The sequence below is a fragment of the Callospermophilus lateralis genome, chromosome 3 (genome assembly GCF_048772815.1).
Source record: "Callospermophilus lateralis isolate mCalLat2 chromosome 3, mCalLat2.hap1, whole genome shotgun sequence".
Taxonomy (NCBI): Eukaryota; Metazoa; Chordata; class Mammalia; order Rodentia; family Sciuridae; genus Callospermophilus; species Callospermophilus lateralis.
In genome coordinates, this window is record NC_135307.1 from 68,234,143 (window position 1) to 68,255,836 (window position 21,694).

The 21,694-nt window shown below is 35.7% G+C and overlaps 1 protein-coding gene across 1 annotated transcript in view; it reads left to right on the forward strand.

The window, feature by feature from the left end:
- Positions 1 to 21,472, forward strand: part of Kcnh5 (potassium voltage-gated channel subfamily H member 5) — a 284,680-nt gene extending 263,208 nt beyond the window's left edge. Inside the window, exon 11 of the mRNA XM_076848335.2 lies at positions 20,525 to 21,472. Coding sequence (XP_076704450.1) covers positions 20,525 to 21,472 — 948 coding nt within the window. The remainder of the gene's footprint in view (positions 1 to 20,524) is intronic.
- The last annotated feature ends 222 nt before the right edge of the window (positions 21,473 to 21,694 follow it).

Below are 21,694 nucleotides of genomic sequence, written 5' to 3' on the forward strand. Positions count from 1 at the left end.
CTAGGCTAGCCTGTTCCAGGGGCTTGTCTACACTTGTATTGATTTCAAAATGAATACTTAGTATAGGGCCTTACACTGGTATATCACTGCTATATACAGTGTATCAGTTCAAGAGTGGAAAAATTGTTCTATAATATATCAGAATACTAATTTTTTATGGATTTTAAAATATTTCACTGTACCTTTTCTAATGACATTGAGGCTAAAAAGTAACAAGAAGCTTGTTATTAACAGTAATTGCTTTTAATTATAAAATGCAATGTTAAGTATTTGCTTTGATTCAGGCAACTATACTATGCACTTTTAAAAAGATGATTAAGTCACGTTTTCTGCTTTAGAGTACTTAAAATTTCATGAAGAAGAAAGAGATGCTAATGGATAATTTCAATATAACATTTTAAATTCTCTGAGAAATTTTGGTATTCTAGGAGTTCAAGGGACACTTAGAAGCAGGAGGACAGTGGTGAAGACATGTCAGTTGAAGGGGATTGTGGGATAAATAAGGGCAAGAGGAGGGGCTTCCTGGAAAGGAATAGTGCTTCTGCTAAAACACTAAGAACAAAATCAAACAACAAAGTCCAGTCCAAGGCATTCTGGAAATTGAGAGACTTTAAAAGGCATGGTGGCATGAAATATCATGACTTGGGTTAGACACTATAAGCAGTGTGGTGTTAATAGCACATAAAACACAAGGTATGAGAGGTCTGCCTGCTGAGACTGAGGATATACAGGTAAGCCTCAGAGCAGAAAGGTACTCATGTGCCTTGAAAGAGCTCAAAGTAAAGTCACTGAAGGTTCTTTAACACTGAAAGGGCATCATCAGATTTTCTCTTTAGAAATTTCTCTCTGGTGGAAGTATCAAGGGTGATTGTCTATAAATCAAGACTGGAGGCAGATAAGTGGGTAAAAGATTGGATTATAGGATGACTTAGATTTCTGATTGGAAAAATCGAGCCACAGACCAAGAGTGAAAATTAAGTAGGAGCATTTCTGAGGCACACAATATAAAGATAGTAATTCATAGGATATTTATTATAGGACAAAATTATTTTGACATACTGTGTTTAAAATGCCATTGGAATGTATAGATGGTTGTATCTAAAAGATTTGGATAGTGAGATCTGGACCATGTTGGGTGTGGTAAATGTCTTGAGAATGGAGCATCTCATTTAGGAAAAAACATAATGTTAAAAGATATCGGGACAAGTACTGAGCTATGTAGACCACCCATGTTGGAAGGGATAATACTAGGAAGAGCCCATGAATGAGCTATAAGGGAAGAAAAAGAAAGTACGATGCCTAGAAAAGAAGTTTATTAGATGAATAGAATCCTTGGCAATGTCAACTGCAGCAATAATGTCCACTAAGGTATGGAATGTGCACTGGAAGAATGTACACTGGATGACTCTATATGAGGATGGGTAATAGCGGCTAGCGAGGAAAAAAATAGCTTTAGTATAGGGGCAAAAGCTAAATTGTATGGATTGGTAACTGAATAGAAAGGAAGTAGTACCCCTGTGTCTTAGTTTGGCCTGCTGTGATAAATTACTATAGACTGAGTGGCTTGAACAGAAAATATGTTTAAAAAGAAAATACATATTTCTCAAAATACATAGTTCTGAAGGATGAGATATTCAATATCAAGGTGCCAGCAGATCATGTTTATAGAGAGAACTTGCTGTCTTCTCATTGTTTCCTTACATGGCAGTGAGCAGACAGAGAGAAACAAGCTCGCTCAACTTTCTTCTTATAAACCACTGATCCCATTCGTGAGGGCCCTACCCTCATGACAAAATTACTTTCCAAAGACCCATCTTCAAATATCATCACATTTGGGATCAGAGTTTCAGTATATAAATATTGGAAGGCCAGAAACATGCAGGGCATATTATTACATTAACCACACTTTTAAGAAAATTGAATCAGACTGAGACTCAACAGGGAGAAAAATGGCAGACTCTTCTTGAATAAGGAAGATTAAATGAAATACTTATTTACGAAGTATAACCAAGCATTAGGATTTCTCTTCACAAGGAATGTGAACCACACATGGGCTACTTATAGTACGTCATTACCATTTATTGACCTAAAAGGATCAGAGAAGGGAGAAAAACTGAAACTGTCTCAAGAAGGTTGCCTGATAGGAACTGTGATATTTCAAGACGAGTTTCTAATCAACACGACCCTGGTCCTCACTCTCTTTCCTGCTTGTACCTTCTGGTGTCTGCCATTAGCCACATCCAACTAGAAGCAAGGCAATAAGTAAGCCCTTGCTGTAGACATATGGGTCAGCATTCCAAGGTAGAGAACAGGGTAGAGAAGGCTGGAGAGTGGTTTTGGAGGAACAAATGGAATATATTCAGCAGCAAGTTAATTTGAGTGGAAAAATAAGCAAATATTAAAGTGGCTGAAGAGTCAAATGAAAGGGTTGAGTTTTGAGTTTTGTGACACTCCCAATCCCAATACCATTCTCTAGGACTGGAGAGCTAACAGCAGAGGCAAAAAAAAAAAAAAAAAAAAAAATTAGGTGCAAGGATAAGGAGCAAAAGAACAAGGGGTTGACTTTAAACAAAAGGAAGAAAATTTCATTTTCTCAGGTGAGGAGAAGGAGAGGCTTAGTGCGTTCAATCTGTAGATGGTAGAGGAGACAGACAGGAAGGGCAAGAATTTCAGAGCGCTGGTCACTTTGCTCCAGTTTTCCCAACTAAGAGGACATGATTATCAGCTGATTGTAAGGGGCAAGGATCTGGATGGGTTTTGAAGACAATTATTTGAAAGAGTCACTGAGAAGGGCTGAAGGATTTGAACAAAAGCCTCTTGATGTCTAAGATCCTGAGCTATGACATGTGCCCTGTAGGGATGTTTGGCTGAGGAATGTTCTCCTTCAGTAGTGTGTGCGCAGCCACCTGAGAGTGTGACTCAGGAAGGCCAGTTCAAAGGATAATGCAGGATCATAGAACCAAAGGAAATGAGGCTATTGGCAATCATCCTTCCCATTCCGTATTAGATATTGGATTGTTTTGGGATTGTTTTGTTTTCCTTCTCTGGGTGCTACTTTTTAAAAAGTATATTCACAATATGCTTGAATCCTACAATGGTGACATTCTTAGAATTATTTCATAATGTTTAGATAGCAAAATACCTACATGTATTATAATTAGCATTTTCATGCATACTACAGCAAATTTCTTCTAGAAGTTAAAGCAAATATCACAAAAGGCCAATGAATATAAATGTGATTCTAAATTTAGCAAAACAATTTACTACATCTATATGCCTATAATCCATGGGGAAACCATGAACACGGTTTGCTAAATCCATACAGCTTATAGCTAACAAATTAATACTGTATTTCAAAAGAAAGAGCATTACAATGAATTCAATGACATTTTCTCTTCATTTCCTTTTATTTTTATCCATGTGGTTGCTATTTTTGAAAACTATCAGTTATTATTTTTTTCAAAATTCTACAAATTTTATGATTTTACAAATAAATTCAATGGAAAGGTAATATTGTTAAACAGAATAGCATATGTCAGCTACTTCTCTCACCTACCCTGATTTCTTGTTTGGAATGTAGTTAAGTATAACCCAACTGAAAATTATCCCTTTGTAATTTTAGTCTATCAGCTTTTGATATATAGGGACTTGCTTGGCAAATAAAAATCCTCCTACCAGTAAATATAAACTTTAATTGTACATAATGTCACCTCAGTAGAAATGAAGATTTCCGTGTCTATTACTTCCTCAAATTCATTTAACGAACAAACACTCCCTTGTTATTGTTCCTGGTTAGATGTGGAAAGAGGTTTCGTGCTTCTGCAGATATTAAACAAGATAAGATGATTTGGAGTGATTTTTCTTTCCATAGTAAAGAGTAACAGAAGGAAAATAAAGAGGAGGAATCCAAGTTGTATAAATTGATTAGCATGTTATTGATTGTAGTAATTGATCCATGGTGGACATTATTTCTTGTAAAGTTATTGATTTTTCTCTCTTGCATCCTTTTTCCCTGTAACCATCAAAGGAGGGAGAATAATCAGATCTGTAGGAATCACTACTTCTAAGGCAATGATAGAAATTAAAATAACTCTATTTTAATCAGTAATATTTTGACCTTAGTAAAATAAGACTCAGAAGATAATATTTTATCCACATTTTTCTTGTCCCTGCATATAATTTATTATGTCCTAAAATTATACTTTCTTTTTAAGATATTAAAGCAAATATTCTGAGTAACTGTATATCTTTTCGAGTCTGAAAAGAAAAAGAAAAGACCTATTTTTAATGCAAAGAAGTATAGATTATAAATTTTTCTTTGACTTAAGTTCTATTAAAATTAACATGACTAAGATGAAATCAAATTGAAAATTTATAGAAAATTCATCAGCTCCCTTGTCAAGGAAATGAAAGTTACCATAACCGAATGTCACAACACAATAAAATTTTAATTCTCATTTATGTAACAGTCCAAAACAAGTAATTTAAGGGGCAGTATTCTGTAAGGGGATTCAGGGACCCAGATGCCTTCCATCTTTTGGCTCTTCAGTGCCCTGGCTGCTCTGGTCTCAAGCTATCTCATCTGTTTTGTATGTATGACTGAGGATTCTTTCATTAGGAGTGTATACACAGAAAGCAGAGCGTATAACTCAAGAAGGTTAACTACAGGAAAGTGGGTCCTACTGGGAAATTATCATAGAATTGGCCTGGACATGATGTACGTCATTTCTGCCTGTTTCTTTAGCGAGCGCTTAGTCATGTGACAATTTCCATCTTTAGGGTGGCGAAGAACTGTCATCCCACCTTGTGCAAGGGAAGATGAGGGAACAGTTTGGTTGTAAGATAGTAATCTCTGGTGAAGAGGTAGACTATATATCCTCCTTCCTACACCTAGAATTCAGAGGGGAGAGTAGCAAATCTCTTCTAGGCGCCGTGTCCTTTCCAGGAACGGTGCAAGCCTGTTTCACAAGTGTAGAAATACAAGATTCTGTTTTGAGACATGTGAAGGTTGAGATGCTGATCACCTGAGTGAACATGTTAGTAAATAGCTGGATGGATGTGGTGTCCAACGCCTCTCTTTGCTTAGAGCAGTCCTGATTTGTTTCTGTTGTCCTGGAATAATTATGGATAGCACCCCTGTCTCTACAATATATTAAGTTTAGAGGACACATTATATGGATTTGAAGCTAGATTTTATGAAACAGACTGTGTCTACACAAAAGAGATTCTTCAAGATATAGCTGCCACTTAAAGGGATGGAATCTCAAGTACTCTGACATTTAGAAATCAGAAGACAGACCAGTGACGGGGAAGTGAACTAGGAGAATGCGAGGGATAAAGAAGAAATGGTAACTGTTTTTATGGAATTCAATGTCTAATGAAGATTTTGAAAGATCAATTAAATTCAACAGATGAATGGATAAAGAAAGTATGGTGTATATACACAATGGAACATTACTCAGCATTAAAAGAAAATAAAATAATGGCATTTGCAGGTAAATGGATGGAGTTGGAGAATATCATGCTAAGTGAAGTAAGCCAATCCCCAAAAACCAAAGGCTGAATGTTCTCTATGATAAGTGGATGCTCATCCATAATGTGTGTGTGAAATGAAAGTTACCATAACCAAATGTCACAACACAATAAAATTTTAATTCTCATTTATGTAACAGTCTAAAACAAGTAATTTAAGGGGCAGTATTCTGTAAGGGGATTATCTTCTCTAACTCCATTCATTTACCTGCAAATGCCATGATTTTATTCTCTTTTATTGCTGAGGCATAGGAAAAATAGAGGAACTTTGGGCAAATGGTAGGAAGGGATGAGGAGGGGGAATGGGGGCAGGAAAGATGGTGGAATAAAATGGACATCATTACCTAAGTACATGTATGACTGCACATATGGTACAACACTACATTGTGTACAACCAGAGAAATGAAAAGTTGTGCTGCAATTGTGTACAATGAATCAAGATGCATCCTACTGGCACATATACCTAATTTAAATAAATAAATTAATTAATTTAAAAAATTAGATTTTAAGACTAACTTTCCATCGCTTAGTCCTGGGAATATTTGACACCAAGAATAGAGAATAACACAAGGTTCTTTTTGTGCGGGGCAGGACTGGGGATTGAACTCAGGGGCATTTGACCACTGAGCTACATCCCCAGTCCTATTTTTTATTTGTTCTAATTAGTTACACATGACAGTAGAATGCAATTTGATACATCATTCATAGATGGAGTATAATTTCTCATTCTTCTGATTATACATGATGTGAAATCCCAGTCCTGTTTTGTATTTTATTAGGAGACAGGGTCTCATTGAGTTGCTAAGCACCTTGTTTTTGCTGAGGCTGACCTTGAACTCAGAATCCTCCTGCCTCAGCTTCCCAAGCTGCTGGGATTACTGGCATGCGCCACTGTGCCCAGCTCATGAGGTTCTTTAAATGTACCATGCTTTTAGTTTTCTTGACTTTTCTACTATCTGTGTCTCTCTGCCTGAAGTTTCTTCCATTCTTTATCTTTTTAATAATTTCCTACCTACAACCCAGGGACATTGTTCAAAGCTTATGAAGCTTTCCCCTAAATTCCCATGCCAGGCAACATTTGTGGCTTCATGCAATTGACTATCACTAGTCACACCTTGCTCTCTACATCCATTTTGTTTTCCTACACCTCTTATCATCTCTTATCTGATGTGATAGGGATCAGAAATATTGGTAGTTAACACTGACCAAGAGGATGGATGGTGTTCTGAGCACTCTTAAAGGTTCTTTAGATACCACAGAGTATTTGTTCCCAATAATGGCCATACAAAGAAGGCACTATTACTATCCTCCATATACAAATGAAATGAAGAACTAAAGAAATGAATAGTAAAGAAAATGAGGCACAAAAAGTTAAATAACTTGCCCAGAATCACAGAGATAAAGAATAAATGGGCGACTGGGGTTGTGGCTCAGTGGTAGAGTGCTTGCCTAGCATGTGTGAGGCACTGGGTTCGATTCTCAGCACCACATATAAATAAAATAAAGCTCCATAAACAACTAAAAAAAATTAAAAAGAAAATAAAAAGAATAAATGGATGGCAATTTGAACCCAGGCAATATAACACCAGAGCTTATGTTCTTTTCAAAGCATCTCAATGTAGTTTAGTAAGCACAGATAAATATGTCGATTAGATCTTTTATTTTAACTTACAAATTTAGCCTTTAAAAGGTACAAATACTAGTGCTTCAAAGTGTTGTTAATCTTTCTTATAAAAACAGTCCATAATATAACCTCTGGATTTCCAACTTTGGTTTCTTTAAAGTGGAGCAAGAGACTACTGATAACTACAAATAGCACTGACTCAACTAACAGCTCAACTAACAGAAGTAGAGGCTCACAGTGTAATGGTCTGCAACACCTGGTGTGCGCCATCAGTCGGTACATCTTACAGGGAACAGAAAGCAATGGTCAAGCTAGTCAGTCGAAGAGCCTCTAGTCTTTAGCATCTTATGCCTTCTTTTTTAAATTAACTTTTTGAAATTTATATATGACAGTGGAATGCATTACAATTCTTATTACACACATAGAGAACAATTTTTCATATCTCTGGTTGTATATAGAGTATGTTGACACCAATTTGTGTCTTCATACATGTACTTTGGATAATAATGTGCATCACGTTCCACCATCATTTCCAACCCCATGCCCCATTTCTTCCCCTTCCACCCCTCTGCCCTATCTAGAGTTCCTCTATTCCTCCCATGTTCCCCCTCCCTACCCCACTATGAATCAGCCTCCTTATATCAGAGAAAACATTCGACATTTATTTTTTGGGGGATTGGCTAACTTGACTTAGCATTATCTTCTCTAACTCCATTCATTTACCTGCAAATGCCATGATTTTATTCTCTTTTATTGCTGAGTAATATTCCATTGTGTATGTATGCCACATTTTTTTTTATCCATTCATCTACTAAAGGGCATCTAGGTTAGTTCCACAGTTTAGCTATTGTGAATAGTGCTGCTAAAGAAATCAAAGAAGACCTTAGAAGATGGAAGAATTCTACCTTGCTCTTGGATAGGCAGAATTAATATTATCAAAATGACCACACTACCAAAAGTACCAGACAGATTTAATGCAATTTCAATCAAAATCCTAATGACATTGCTCATAGAAATAGAAAAAGCAGTCATGAATTTCATCTGGAAAAATAAGAGACCCAGAATAGCTAAAGCAATCCTTAGCAGGAAGAGTGAAGCAGGTAGCATCACTATACCAGACCTTAAACTATATTACAGAGTAATTGTAATAAAAACAGCATGATATTGGCACCAAAATAGACTGGTAGACCAATGGTACAGAATAGAGGACACAGAGACTAACCCACAAAATTACAATTAGCTTTTGCCTTCTTATAGTTCACACCTACATATTAGGTTGATGTTGCCTGTTTACAGGCCTGTGTTCTTTACCAGACTGTTAGCAATGATCTTATTTGATTCATCTTGCATCCTCAGTACCCTCAAGCTTTCCTGCATGTGATTGGGGCTCCTGTTCATCTTTTATGAATTAGAATACAATGAATTACCCCATGGCAGTGCAGTGACCTACTTAGGAAGGGGCCTGCTCCCACTAACGTGAAAATCCTTGAGGATGGGACAAGCGCTTCTGTACTATTTAAGTAGACCTATTTTAGAAATATAACTCATATATAGAAAAGTGTATGTAACGCAGAAGCTCATGACTTGGTGAAGTTTTACAAACTGAACACGCCCATGTAGCCAACATCAAACTCAAGAACAGAACAAGAAGCAAGTCAGAAGCCCATTTCCTACTCTCTTGCATTATCTATGTATCCCCACCCAAGGCTTAGCTATTGTTATAATTTTTAATGCTATAGATAGTTTTTATTTTCTTTTTCATTTTTAGAGATATATAAGGGAAATTATGCAATATGTAAACATTTGTATTTGACTTCTTACACTCAGTATTTTTTGCAGGTGATATTCATATTGCCGTGTGATTCATTAGTTGTAGAGATTTTCACTGAACGAATATATTTCAATTTATTTATCTATTCTACTCTCGTTAAAATTTTGTGTTTAATTGACACAGAATAATCACACACATCTATGGGGTACAGTGTGATATTGCAATACATGTATTCATTGAATAATAACCAAATCAGGGTATTTAACATGGTCATCTCCTTATATATTCATCATTTCTTTGTCAGAAGAACATTTAAAATCTTCTGCTTTTAGCTATTGAAATATTCAATACAATATTGTTAATGCTACTTTACTCTTGATAGACATCTGTCTTTGCAATCAGGCCCGTTATGAACAGTGTTGCTACAAACATCCTTGTACATTCCTTTTTATTTATATGTGTGCATTTTTTTGCAAGGGGTATATGTATATACCTGAGGGTAAAAATTTCTGAATACAGAGTATGTTTAGCTTTTCTACATACTCATCAAGCAGTTGTCCAAATGGTTCTATGAATTTGCACACCCCAGCAGATTATGGAAATTCTGTTTCTCAATATCCCTTGTTATTTTCTTTTTTTTCATTCTCATTATTCCGGTGAGTGGTAGGGATAATATGTTGTGGTTTTAAACTGTACTCCCTTGATGTCTAATTAGGAAGAGCACTGTCCCATGTGTCCCATGGCTATTTACGTAACCCTTTTTGTAAAGTACTCCTTTTCTATTGGATTTATTTGGGTTTGTTCTTCATGGGTTGTAACAGTTCTTTACAGATTCTGGTATGAGTCCTGTATCAAATATATATATGCCTTGCCTTTTGATTTTCTTCTTGGTATCTCACAAGGAACAAAAAGTCTTTCTTTTAATGTACTGATTCTCCTGATATGGTACTGCTTTTTGTGGATTTTTTTTTAAATCTTTTTAATCCTAAAAAAAGTCATGAAAATTTTATCCTATATTTTCTTTAAAAAACTTTTAGTTTTTACCTACCATAGTTGAATTTACAGTTTATTGAGTTGAGTTTTGTGTAGAACATGAGGTAAAGGTCAAGATATACATATTTTTTGACATAGATATCCAATTTATCTCACACCCATATTGAAAAAGCTTTTGTTTTCCCAGTAACTCAGTTTTCCCAGGTATATGAAGGTATATTTCTCAATGCCATATTCTGTCCATTGATCTGTCTGTTGTACCAATATAGACTACCTTCATGGCTGTGGGTTTTTTAAATAGTAAAATAGGATGCATTATAAATTTTCCAGTTTTTATTCTTATTAATAAATATTACTTTAGCTATTGTAGGCCTTTTGTATTTCCACATAAATTGTAGAATTAGCTTGTTAGTTTATAGAAAAAGATCCTGTTCAGATTTTTATTTTGATTACATTAAATCTATGAATCAATCAGTAGAGAGTTTCCATCTTGACAATCGTCTGCCTTCCAAAGCATAAATGAAGCATACCGCACATTTATTTAAGTCATTTCTTTTTGTGGTTTCTTTGCGTAGAATGTGCCTGGAGTCCAAGTGACTGTCAAAAATATGAACTCTCATACTTTCCTATTCTTCTATAAGTGATCTTCAACTAAAAATATTCAGTTCTCCTTTCAAAGATTGTCTTTTACTCCAGAGCCAAACTCTGTGAAATATCAACTATACTAATGTAGTCTGTACTTTCTAAGAAAACAGGGCCAAGACTCTTCTCAAATTTCCTGTAGATTATGTTAGTAGGAGACGGTTTCTCTAACTACAGAAATGCAAGGAATTTAAGATGTTTCCACCTAAGGGCAGTATACTCACTAAAGATAGATAAAATATGATAGTGGGGCATCTTTTTAACTGTGTAAAGACACTTTCCAATAGAATAAATCACAGATGCATATATTAATTAACACATATTAGATTTGGTACCAATTATAAGAATATATAGGAAACTGCCAGTGATATTATCATTTATTTTAATTTTAATGCTTATATTTTCACAATTCATGTCCCAATGATGTACAGAGCTAAAATCTCTTTCTTAGACTTTCCAGTGACAATCGCTCAAACTTCACTTCCCTTCACTTCACTTTGGCAGCTTTGCTGTGTGTATGTGTGTACACATACTGGTGGCATAGCTCAATCACTAAACAGGCTAGAGCCTTTGAAAACTGTTAAGTTTCAGCTCCTGGCAATTGCAATATTAAAGAAATAGGCTGCATAGCTTCTCCTGTTCTTCTTTGACTGGAATAACTAATTACAGCCTAACTCTGTAGGGACAAAGTTATTAGCTACTACTTGACTCTAGACACAGCAATTCAATTACTGGCCAGCAATGTTTGGAAGCACAAACCTCGGTAATTAGCAGCAAATTTTTATCTTCTCTCAGCGCAGCATGTGAGAAGTTGCTTTCAGAAGAAGCAGAATGAAAACACAAATAAAAGTAGACCTATAATTGTTACAGAGGTTATAGAAATCTCAGCAGTTGGTGTAAGGAATGTTGGACACCTAGATAATGGGACAACTGTTATCTTCTAGCAAGAAATTATGTTAGAATAATTTAAAGAGCATAAATTGTGGTTTTTAAATTTTTTTTGTTGTTGTTGTAATATCAGATACTGGCCTCTTATATATTTAAGATAGAGCTCTAAAGAACTAAGTCAAGCTCCATTGTTCTAACATTATTAAACTAAACTAAAGTCAGGAAAGATTGTGGGACTTGCACACAAGGCCACATGGCCAGTTAGAGTCCTGTCTAGGATTGGGAACTCCAAGCTTCAAATGACTACTGTTGCTCTTCCATTAGATCCTCTAAACATTGTCTCCTTCAGAGGGACTTTTGAAGTTGAAAGTGGCACTAATTACTAATGTGGCTTCTAGTTGCCTTTCTTAGATTAAGTAAAATCAAATTCTTCAATTGGAATAAGGGAAATGGTCCAAATAGGCAGGGCAAAGTCACTTGCATGTCTGGTTTTGCTTTTGTGAAAATTTAAAAAATAGAATTCATGAATGAAAGGCCATTGCACCAGGATTTGGCTATGTTGCCCCCCAAAATAGTTAAGACCCCATTCTCAAGTTTGGACCTGGATGAACATGAACATGTGTTCATTAAAAGCCTGAGAATCATATCTAGGAAAGAATTGATCATGAGGTTCCAAGCACATGAAGTTGACTGTGAATAGATTTGCATTTCTCTAATGACTAATGATAATATTTTTCAAGGGCCTATTGGTCATCTGTATGTCTGCTTTGGACAAATGTTCATTCAAATCTGTTGACTATTTAAAAATCACTTTTATTTGCCTTTTTATTGTTGAATTATAATAGTTCTAGATACCACACCCATGTCAGATACATGATTTGCAAATATTTTCACCCATTCTGTGAGTTGGATTTTCACTTTGATATTGTCCTTTATTTAATGTTGATGAAGTTTATTCATTTACTTTGTTCTTTAGTGTCTTTAGGATTAGATGTCCATCGAAGAAGTGTTTTCTGATTCAGGGTTACTAAAATTAACACCTTTCCTTTTAAGAATTTTGTAGTTTAGTTCTTACATTTAGAGTTGAGATACATTTTATGTTAAAGTTTGGAAATGGTCTGAGATGAGTATCCATGTTTGCATTTGGTTTGTGGATATGCAATTGTTCCAGTACCATTTGTTGAAAAGATTATTCCTCCCATATTGAATTGGTTTGGCACCTATTTCAATATATTTATCCTGGTTTGAACATTACATAATGTATATACTGTATCAAAATATCACATGGTACTCCACTCCCAGTGACTCGGGAGGCTGAGGCAGGAGGATCTGAGTTCAAAGCCAGCCTCAGTAAAAGCGAGGCACTAAACAATTCAGTGAGACCTGTCTCTAAATAAAATAAAAAATGGGGCTGGTGATATGGCTTGGTGGTCAAGTGTCCCTCAGTTAAATCCCTGGTACCCTTCTCTCTCCCCCCGAAAACAAATGTACAATTGTATTTGTTAATTTTTTAAAAAGTCAAACCAAAAATATCCATAATTTGCATGAGTCATGAGTTCATTTCAGGACTCTCAATTCTTTTACATTTATATATATATATATATATATATATATATATATATATATATATTTTTTTTTTTATGCCAGCACCAAGTACCTTGATTACTGTAGCTTTGTAACAAATTTTAAAACTGGGAAGAACAGTCATCCATCTTTTTCAATGTTATTTTGATTGAATCCCTTCTATTTCCTTTTGAATTTTACTAGTCCATTTCTGAAAAATAGGCAGTTGGAATTTTTATAGGGGTTATATTTAATCTGTAAATCAATTTTGGGAATATTGCCATGTTGATGATATTGTCTTCTAATTTATAAACATGAGATATATTTCTATTTATTTAGATTTCCCTTAATTTATTTTCAATATTTTATAGTTCTCTGTGTATAAGTTCAGCACTTTTTTGTTAAATGTATTTTTAAGTAGTTTATTCTATTTGATGCTATTGTCAATGGAATTATTTTTATTAACTTCATTTTCAGATAGCTCCTTGCTAGTGTATACAAATGCAACTGATTTTTTATGTTAACTTGTATTCTACATCCTTGCTAAACTATTTATTAGCTTTAGTAGTTTTTTGATAGATTCTTGGATTTCTATATACATGATCTTGTCCTTTCTAGAGATATTTTTAATTCTTACTATTCTCTCTCTCTCTCTCTCTCTCTCTCTCTCTCTCTCTCTCTCCCTCCCTCCCTCCCTCCCTCCCTCCCTCTCTTTCTCTCTCTCTTTCTCTCTCTTACCAGGGATTAAACTCAGGGGCGCTTGACCACTGAGCCCCATTTTGTATTTAGAGACAGGGTCTCACTGAGTTGCTAAGCACCTTGCTTTTGCTGAGGCTGGCTTTGAACTCAGGATCCTCCTGCATCAACCTCCTGAGCCACTGGCATTACAGGCATGTGCCACCATGCCCAGCTATCCATTCTTGATGCCTTTTATCTTTTTTTTTCCTTAATAGTATCCCTGGATATAATCCCCAGTATAATGCTGAATAGAAGTGGCAACATCTTACATGCTTATGTCTTTCCTGATCTTAGAGGGAAATCTTTCAGGATTTAACCTTTAATAACCATTAACATATGATGTTAGAGGCCCTGAATTTTCATGTTGCCTTTGACCCTGCAAATTATGGAACTGATTCTGCTTCATAAAGAAAGGCAGAGAGGAGTTGAGTGTCAGAGGGTAAGTAGAATTCTCCAATAAGTGATAAGCCCTTGTAGAGCTAATAGATCTGAGTGTCCAAAGTAAAGCAAGACACATTTTTTGTCACCCTACCTGCATCTGAATTTGTGGAATGGTCATCTGTAAAAGGTGATCATTGCAAACTTTATTACAAGCTCATCACCTCTGATATGCATGTGGTAGTGTTTAGCGAATAATACTTTGTTTAATTAGTCCAGGTTAGAATGGATTGAAAAGACTATAGGCAGAATTAATAACTAGGTTTATGGGAACTGTAATAATCAAGAAACCAACACAGCTAGAACCCAGGAAAGTTAGATGAACTAGAGTCACTAGCTTCCTAACCAATACATCCCTGGCCAATTCCTTAGATTCACAGATCTGGAGAGTGATGGCCCATTTCAGAGAAACCACCACTATTTTTCTGCAAATTATATAATACTAAAACCATGTCATTAAATAAATGCCTATATTGGATTTCAAAGTTCAGTACACATTCAAATTATTCAATTTTGATATCACTTTTATGATCAAATGCCCTACTTTTGAAATGGAATGCTCAGTTGGCCATGTTCCCTGTTAAGTTTAAGAAGCTTTTATCATTTAAATAAATTAAACCTTCCAGCATGGGTTCCGCAGAACATAATGAAGCACAGAGAAGAAAAGCTTAAATGAAATAAACCTCTTTGCTCATAGAAACAGGACAGGCTATTATGCATGTTACCAATAATAGTGTAGCTGGAACCATAACCTGATTCCTGATTTTTCTTTTTAAATTTTGTTCCTAATTTTCATGGTGTTCAACAGCAATCTGATTTGCCACTGGATAAAAGACAGATACAGAGTACATCAGGTACAAAGGATCTAAGTTATTAATGCTGAGGAAAGAACAAAGATTAGATTTTTTAAAAGCTGTTTTCTTTTAACACTGTGTTGATAATCATATATTTTTTCTTTTACATGATTTAAATCAAACAGGTTGAACTCTTATGAACTCAGATCCTTTAACATTTTTTAAAAATTGCTTACTTGTGGGTTTTTAAAAATGTTCATTTTCTAAAGAAAAATCATCATCATTTCCATTCCATAATTGTATAAGATTAATCTCTGTGGTTTGTGTCTTGAGTTAGTAGGATACTTTATTTTTTGTATGACATATTAAAGTGTCATGCCATGAAAAGATTCAAATGGATTATGAAGAATCTACAGTTTCTTTCAATGGCCAATGAGCAGCATGCAGTTTTAAAAATCTAAATAAATAAAAATAGTATTTTAATTGGGTTTTACTAAAGAAAATTTATGACTCTTTTCATTATATCCTTAAGTGGAACCATTTTATTAAAGTCATGGTAAAAAGTTAAAGGTAAAAAAAAACCCCACTTTTTAAAAGGAAACATTCCACAGAATTAATTTGAGAATGTTATAATGATAATGTAGAATAATTACCATGGAAGTGTAGTTTACTTGGGTATAAAAACCCAATATTATTCAAAATTGGAGTGTGGGCTTATGAAGTTATCTTCAAAACTATGAAGATTTAGAGGGAGGGTCTGTTACATATAGTATTTTTTTTTAAATACAGCAAGTTACTTACATTAGTCACTCCTGTTGTTTTATTTTCTTGTTTGTTAAATAATGCATTTTTTAAAACTTCAGACAAAATAAAAAACTACTTACTTTTCTTGTAACATCAACTAATGGCAGCACCTCAGTCAATTAATTTTTAAACCTCATAAACATGATAAACTCTTCATTTTTGTATGGTTTTAATTTCAAGGTCTATATTCTCTTACTTTTCATTAAGAAAATCTGGTATTGTCATAAGTCAAAAATAGAGTTTCTGATGGATGGTGTTGCATCCTTACAATGAAACTAAATATTATGATTTAAGACCTTTTAAAAACTGACTTGTGGGTCAAAATTTAAACGTGCTTTGAGTCAGCGTGCATTTGTTAACTATCTACTTGTGCTGGGCTAGGTGCTAAGGATGTCACAGTGGAGCCGTCTACTTCCAAATGAGGAAATAGTAGACACGGTGGATGATAATAATATTACTACAGATAAATTTTGATTCATCATTTAGAGAATGGAAAATAGGAAAGGAACAAGAAACTGCTCATTGTTTGTAACTCTGTATTCATTGACTTATCATACACATACATTTGTTGCATGTAGGAAGTTATTGAATTACTGAGTAACATTTATTTATTGAGGGCTTTCAATGTGGTAGGCAATGTTGTAGAGACTAGAGTACAGCAATTAACAAAACACATAAAAATCCCTGTTCTCATTAAAGAAAAAGATGAATCTAGGTATGAGTGGATCAAGCATGGTGTCAGAGTACAGAAAAAGTTGTTCTTTGACTCCCCCTTCCCTTTCTTTTTCATAAAGGTTCATTGAATATATGTAGAAGGAAGTAAAAAAGGAATAAAAGGCCACCTCATAAGGGAACCAGAGCTACAAAATGGCGGCATGCATTTGGCCCAGAGATAGAGTGAAGCAAACCTACTGGCTTTGCCTTTGAGAGAGAGAGTCTGAAGAGTGCTTCCCATAAGCTCTCTCCCCTGCTCTTAGTTAAGGCTGTTATTTACCCAACAAGCACAGAACTTCTGCCTGTTTGATTGACTGCTTTCAGGGATGGTCTTCATGGCAGGGCTATCTGCTGGGTGTGAAGCTGCTGCATCACTTCTCCCACTCAGCTGTCCATATTTTCACAGAACCCAGGAGGAAGTACTAAAGTCACCCTGAGGAGCAACAGAGTGTAATGGTTAAGACTGTTTAGAATCCAACTCCTTGGATTTGTTTGCAGGTCACTTATAAGGTTGTGTGATCTAAGACAAACCACTTAGACTCTGCCTCCATTTTCTCCTCTGTATATCCTGAGAATAAGGCCAATCTCATACGGTAGTTATGACAGTTAATAAATAAGAATGCATGTGTGAGTGTCCAAACTTTTTATAACTGATTTTCAGTAAGTCATTATTATCTGCTCCAAGTCAAAAATAATAAACAAATAAACAAATTTAATCTAATTTAGTAAACTCCACCCAGTCTACAATTTTTAAAAAAATACCACTGGCTTAAAAACCCAGATTTTTAAGGGAGGAGTTTGATTAAATTCAAGTGCTATTGCTTTTAGGTAGGTTTGTTCCACTTCAAATTATATATCATGGGTAGGCGACATTGCCATATCACTCTTCCCAATTTTGCTTCCATAGCTGCTTCTGATTCCACTAGGCTCAAGACTACAGTGAGTCTGCTGCTAAGGGAAAGGAGAGAGGTAGTCTATTTCAAATGGCTTGTTGTCGATCCTTGGAGTATTGGCTTTCTGAGACAGTCAAACCCTGCTGGCTCCATTTCTATACATATATTTAATGGTCTCAAAGTCCCTAGCAACTGGTGTTCTAGAGAGTGCAATAGCCTCTCCCACCTCATGGAATACTTTTTCCTTATCTGGCTTCTGTGGGGCTGAAGTCACACATGGCTACCTTCTGTTCCTTCCTGAGACCACATGAATCCTGGCCAATGCCTATTCAGGCTACTAGGAAGTGAGAGACAAGAACTAAGGGCAGAGAACTTTTGCCCTCCTAAGAAGGCATGTTTTTTTTTTTTTCATTGTGTGTTGCTGGCTCCAAAAAGTGAATGTGTAGGTTGTGTTGATCTGTAAACTCCAGTTGAGAGAAGTCAAGGCCAGTCTTGATGTTGATAAGGTCCCCAGAACTTATCAACATTAGAGCTATGTCTAATATCACCTCATTCACTATCTATTTCCCTGCATCAGAGATAAAGAAAAAGGAAGTGGGCAACACAGGATTCTGTCATCTAATGTCCCAAATCATAATATTTTTCTCTTTTCCAGGTTCTTCTTCTTTTCTTTTCACTAGTCTAATTCTGTCTTCTTTGATCCCTGGTGTAGACTGGGGGTCTGCCCTGTGCCAGGACTCCCTTTGTACTGGAATTTTGGTGGAGTCTTTGTTCTCAGCTCAATATTAGCAGTCCAGATACCTTTCTTGTTCTTGGTTGAGGGATAAGGGTGGCCAGCTCTGGTCAAGTAATCTGGAAAAAGACTTTTTCTTGGTATTTTCCATGGGCATATTGCAATCTTAATTCACCAAACACTCTGAACTTGGTAAGTACATAGGAACTATAAGCATTTGTTAGCCATTATACTGAAAATATAAAACCTAAGGCTCTCACCTTAGAGGCCCATAACTTCTCAGTTATTAGGGATATTAAGTCTCTCATTAGAGTTTCTAAAATATGTTAAGTTTGCATAGCAATTCATGTAAACATTACAGAGAGTAATATTCTTGTTTATTATATACCAATAGTGTTGTCAAATTTAGCCAACAAAAAGGCAAGGGTCCCAGTTAAAATTAAATTCAGATAGCAGATATTGTTAGTGTAACAATATGTCTTTTTCACATAAGTATTATATGTTTTTTTAGTATGTCTCAAATATTGCATGGGTGTCCTGCATTTTATCTGACTATCCTATGTGCCAAGAACCTGCTCTCCTCCTCTGATAGTTTGAAATAGGTTCCTTTACTCCAAATGTAAAAGCTGCTTTCAAAAAAAAAAAAAAAAGGAAGCTCAGAAGTGAGTTGGAAAGGTGAAAGGTGACATGGCCAGTCATTTTATGTTAGGTCTCTCTTGTCAGTTCATAGAAAAAAGTGAATGCCTCTTCAGATGACAGGAGATGAAATAGGAAAGTAGTAACTGTGCTTCCATGTTTGGGTCTCTGTGGTCCACAGAGTGTTAGTTATCTTGAAGACTTAGTCCATATTCTTGTTTGCTTAGAAAGGATAAGAAATTGTCAACCCTTAAAAGATTTCTAATTAAACTGTGGGTGCTTTGATGTCAGACTTCAAGATTAGTATTACATCTTTTGAAAAGATATGATTTCATGTGCCAATAGAGAGGGAAATACGTTTTGGCCTTTACAGACAATTATTGAATTTAGAGAATAATTATTTTAAAATATAATCATTAATGCTTAATAAGCTGAATTTGGTATATTAATCTAAAATTTAGAAAAACATGTTGCTACTTAGAAGGAGGATTACTATCTCCCTTACTCTTCAAGTAGTTTCTGGCTAGAAATCAATCAGTTATTTATTTATTTGTTTGTTTGTTTGGTTGGTTAGTTGGTTACCCTGGAAGGTACAGAACCTTTGAAAGGTGATAGTAGGAGGTATTTTATGGAAATACCAGAGGGGGGACCCACAAATTCTGAGAGTGTTTTATGGGTAGGTATTGCGTGCTTCACATCTATTTCTGTTTTAATCAATGACTTGAAGAGGGTGAAAGAGGTAAGTAATTTTGCTTGAGTTATAAAATTGTCTGATTCAGAAATTGTTTTGTCTAATATAACTCCATGTTGAATTTTCCTTTCAGCCTTACCTGCACTTTCTTTGTTTTTCAGGAATCTGAGCAAATAAAATAAAACAAAACTCACCCTTACTAAGTTCACTTCTAAATGAAAAGATAGGTAGAAATTTCCATATAGCCAGTATTTTTATTTCTCTTGATTTTGCATAAGTTTTTCCGAATATTTTCAAAGTACCCTTCGAATAAAGTCTTGTTTATGTATTTGGGGATAGCCATCTAACCTCACATGTACTATATATTTAGTTTTATGTTTTAAAGAGGAAGAATCAGAATTTGAATAGTCTAACCTCCAATCCAGGTAAAAATGTCACACGGACAGCATTCTTAGGTTTGCTTGAATATTATTGTGGTAGGAGTTCATATGTTTTTGAGACAGCTCATGTAATTAATAGCAGTTTTAATTGAACTGGTACTTGCCTCAGAGAAACTTTTCCTCATAGATCCTAGTTCTACATCTAAGGCCACATAAATAAGTTGATTCCTTACCACCGCCCAACCCAGATATCACGTTGGTAATCTCTGAATTTCAATACTTTTGTAGCTAAGAACTTTTACTGTCTGACTCCTAAAGAGAGGATGATATTTAAAAAGGTGTTTCAATTATATTTATATAAAAGGTGAAAATATACAAAACATAGGGATGTATTACAGGGAAACTTAAGGGATATATATTTGTTTACTTGTATATGTGTACACACAAATATTCAAACACATGTATACTAACATATACTTACATTGTAAAGAAGAAGCAAAGCCTCAGCTCAGTTGTTTCAGTCACATTCCCCCCACTGATATACAAGGAAATAGAGCACAGTGAGTAAGTAGGTAGTGTTTCTCCTTGAGAAAGGATCTTCCCATTTGTTCAAGGCTTGGTAAACCATGGCATGTCCATAGAGCATCATGGATCATAAATTCACCTCTTTGACTCTCTCCCATTCCACAGATCATCTTCCGTAAAATCAGTGATGTGAAGAAGGAGGAGGAAGAACGCCTCAGGCAGAAGAACGAGGTGACTCTCAGCATCCCCGTGGACCACCCAGTCAGGAAGCTCTTCCAGAAGTTCAAGCAGCAGAAGGAGCTGCGGAATCAGGGCTCCACGCAGAGTGACCCCGAGAGGAGCCAGCTCCAGGTGGAGAGCCGCTCCTTACAGAACGGAGCCTCCATCACTGGCACCAGTGTGGTGACCGTGTCACAGATTACTCCCATCCAGACATCTCTGGCCTATGTGAAAACCAGTGAATCCCTCAAGCAGAACAACCGCGATGCCATGGAACTCAAGCCCAATGGTGGTGCTGACCCAAAATGTCTCAAAGTCAACAGCCCCATAAGAATGAAAAATGGAAACGGGAAAGGGTGGCTGCGGCTCAAGAACAATATGGGGGCCCATGAGGAGAAGAAGGAAGACTGGAATAATGTCACCAAAGCTGAGTCCATGGGGCTATTGTCTGAGGACCCCAAGGGCAGCGACTCAGAGAATAGTGTGACCAAAAACCCATTACGGAAAACGGATTCTTGTGACAGTGGAATTACAAAAAGTGACCTTCGTTTGGATAAGGCTGGTGAGGCCCGAAGTCCTCTGGAGCACAGTCCCATTCAGGCTGATGCCAAGCACCCCTTTTATCCTATCCCTGAGCAGGCCTTACAAACCACGCTGCAGGAAGTCAAACATGAACTCAAGGAGGACATTCAGCTGCTAAGCTGCAGAATGACTGCCCTGGAAAAGCAGGTGGCAGAAATATTAAAAATACTGTCAGAAAAAAGCGTACCCCAGACTTCTTCTCCCAAATCCCAAATGCCACTCCAAGTACCTCCCCAAATACCCTGTCAGGATATTTTTAGTGTTTCAAGGCCTGAATCACCTGAATCTGACAAAGATGAAATCCACTTTTAATATATACATATACATATATATTTGTTAATATATTAAAAACAGTATATACATCTATATACATATGTGTGTATATACAGTATATACATATATATATATATATATTTTCACTTGCTTTCAATATGATGAACACAATATGGATTTTGATATGTACATATTGCATGTCCAGCTGGATTCTGGCCTGCCAAAGAAGATGATTATTAAACATAGATATTGCTTGTATAT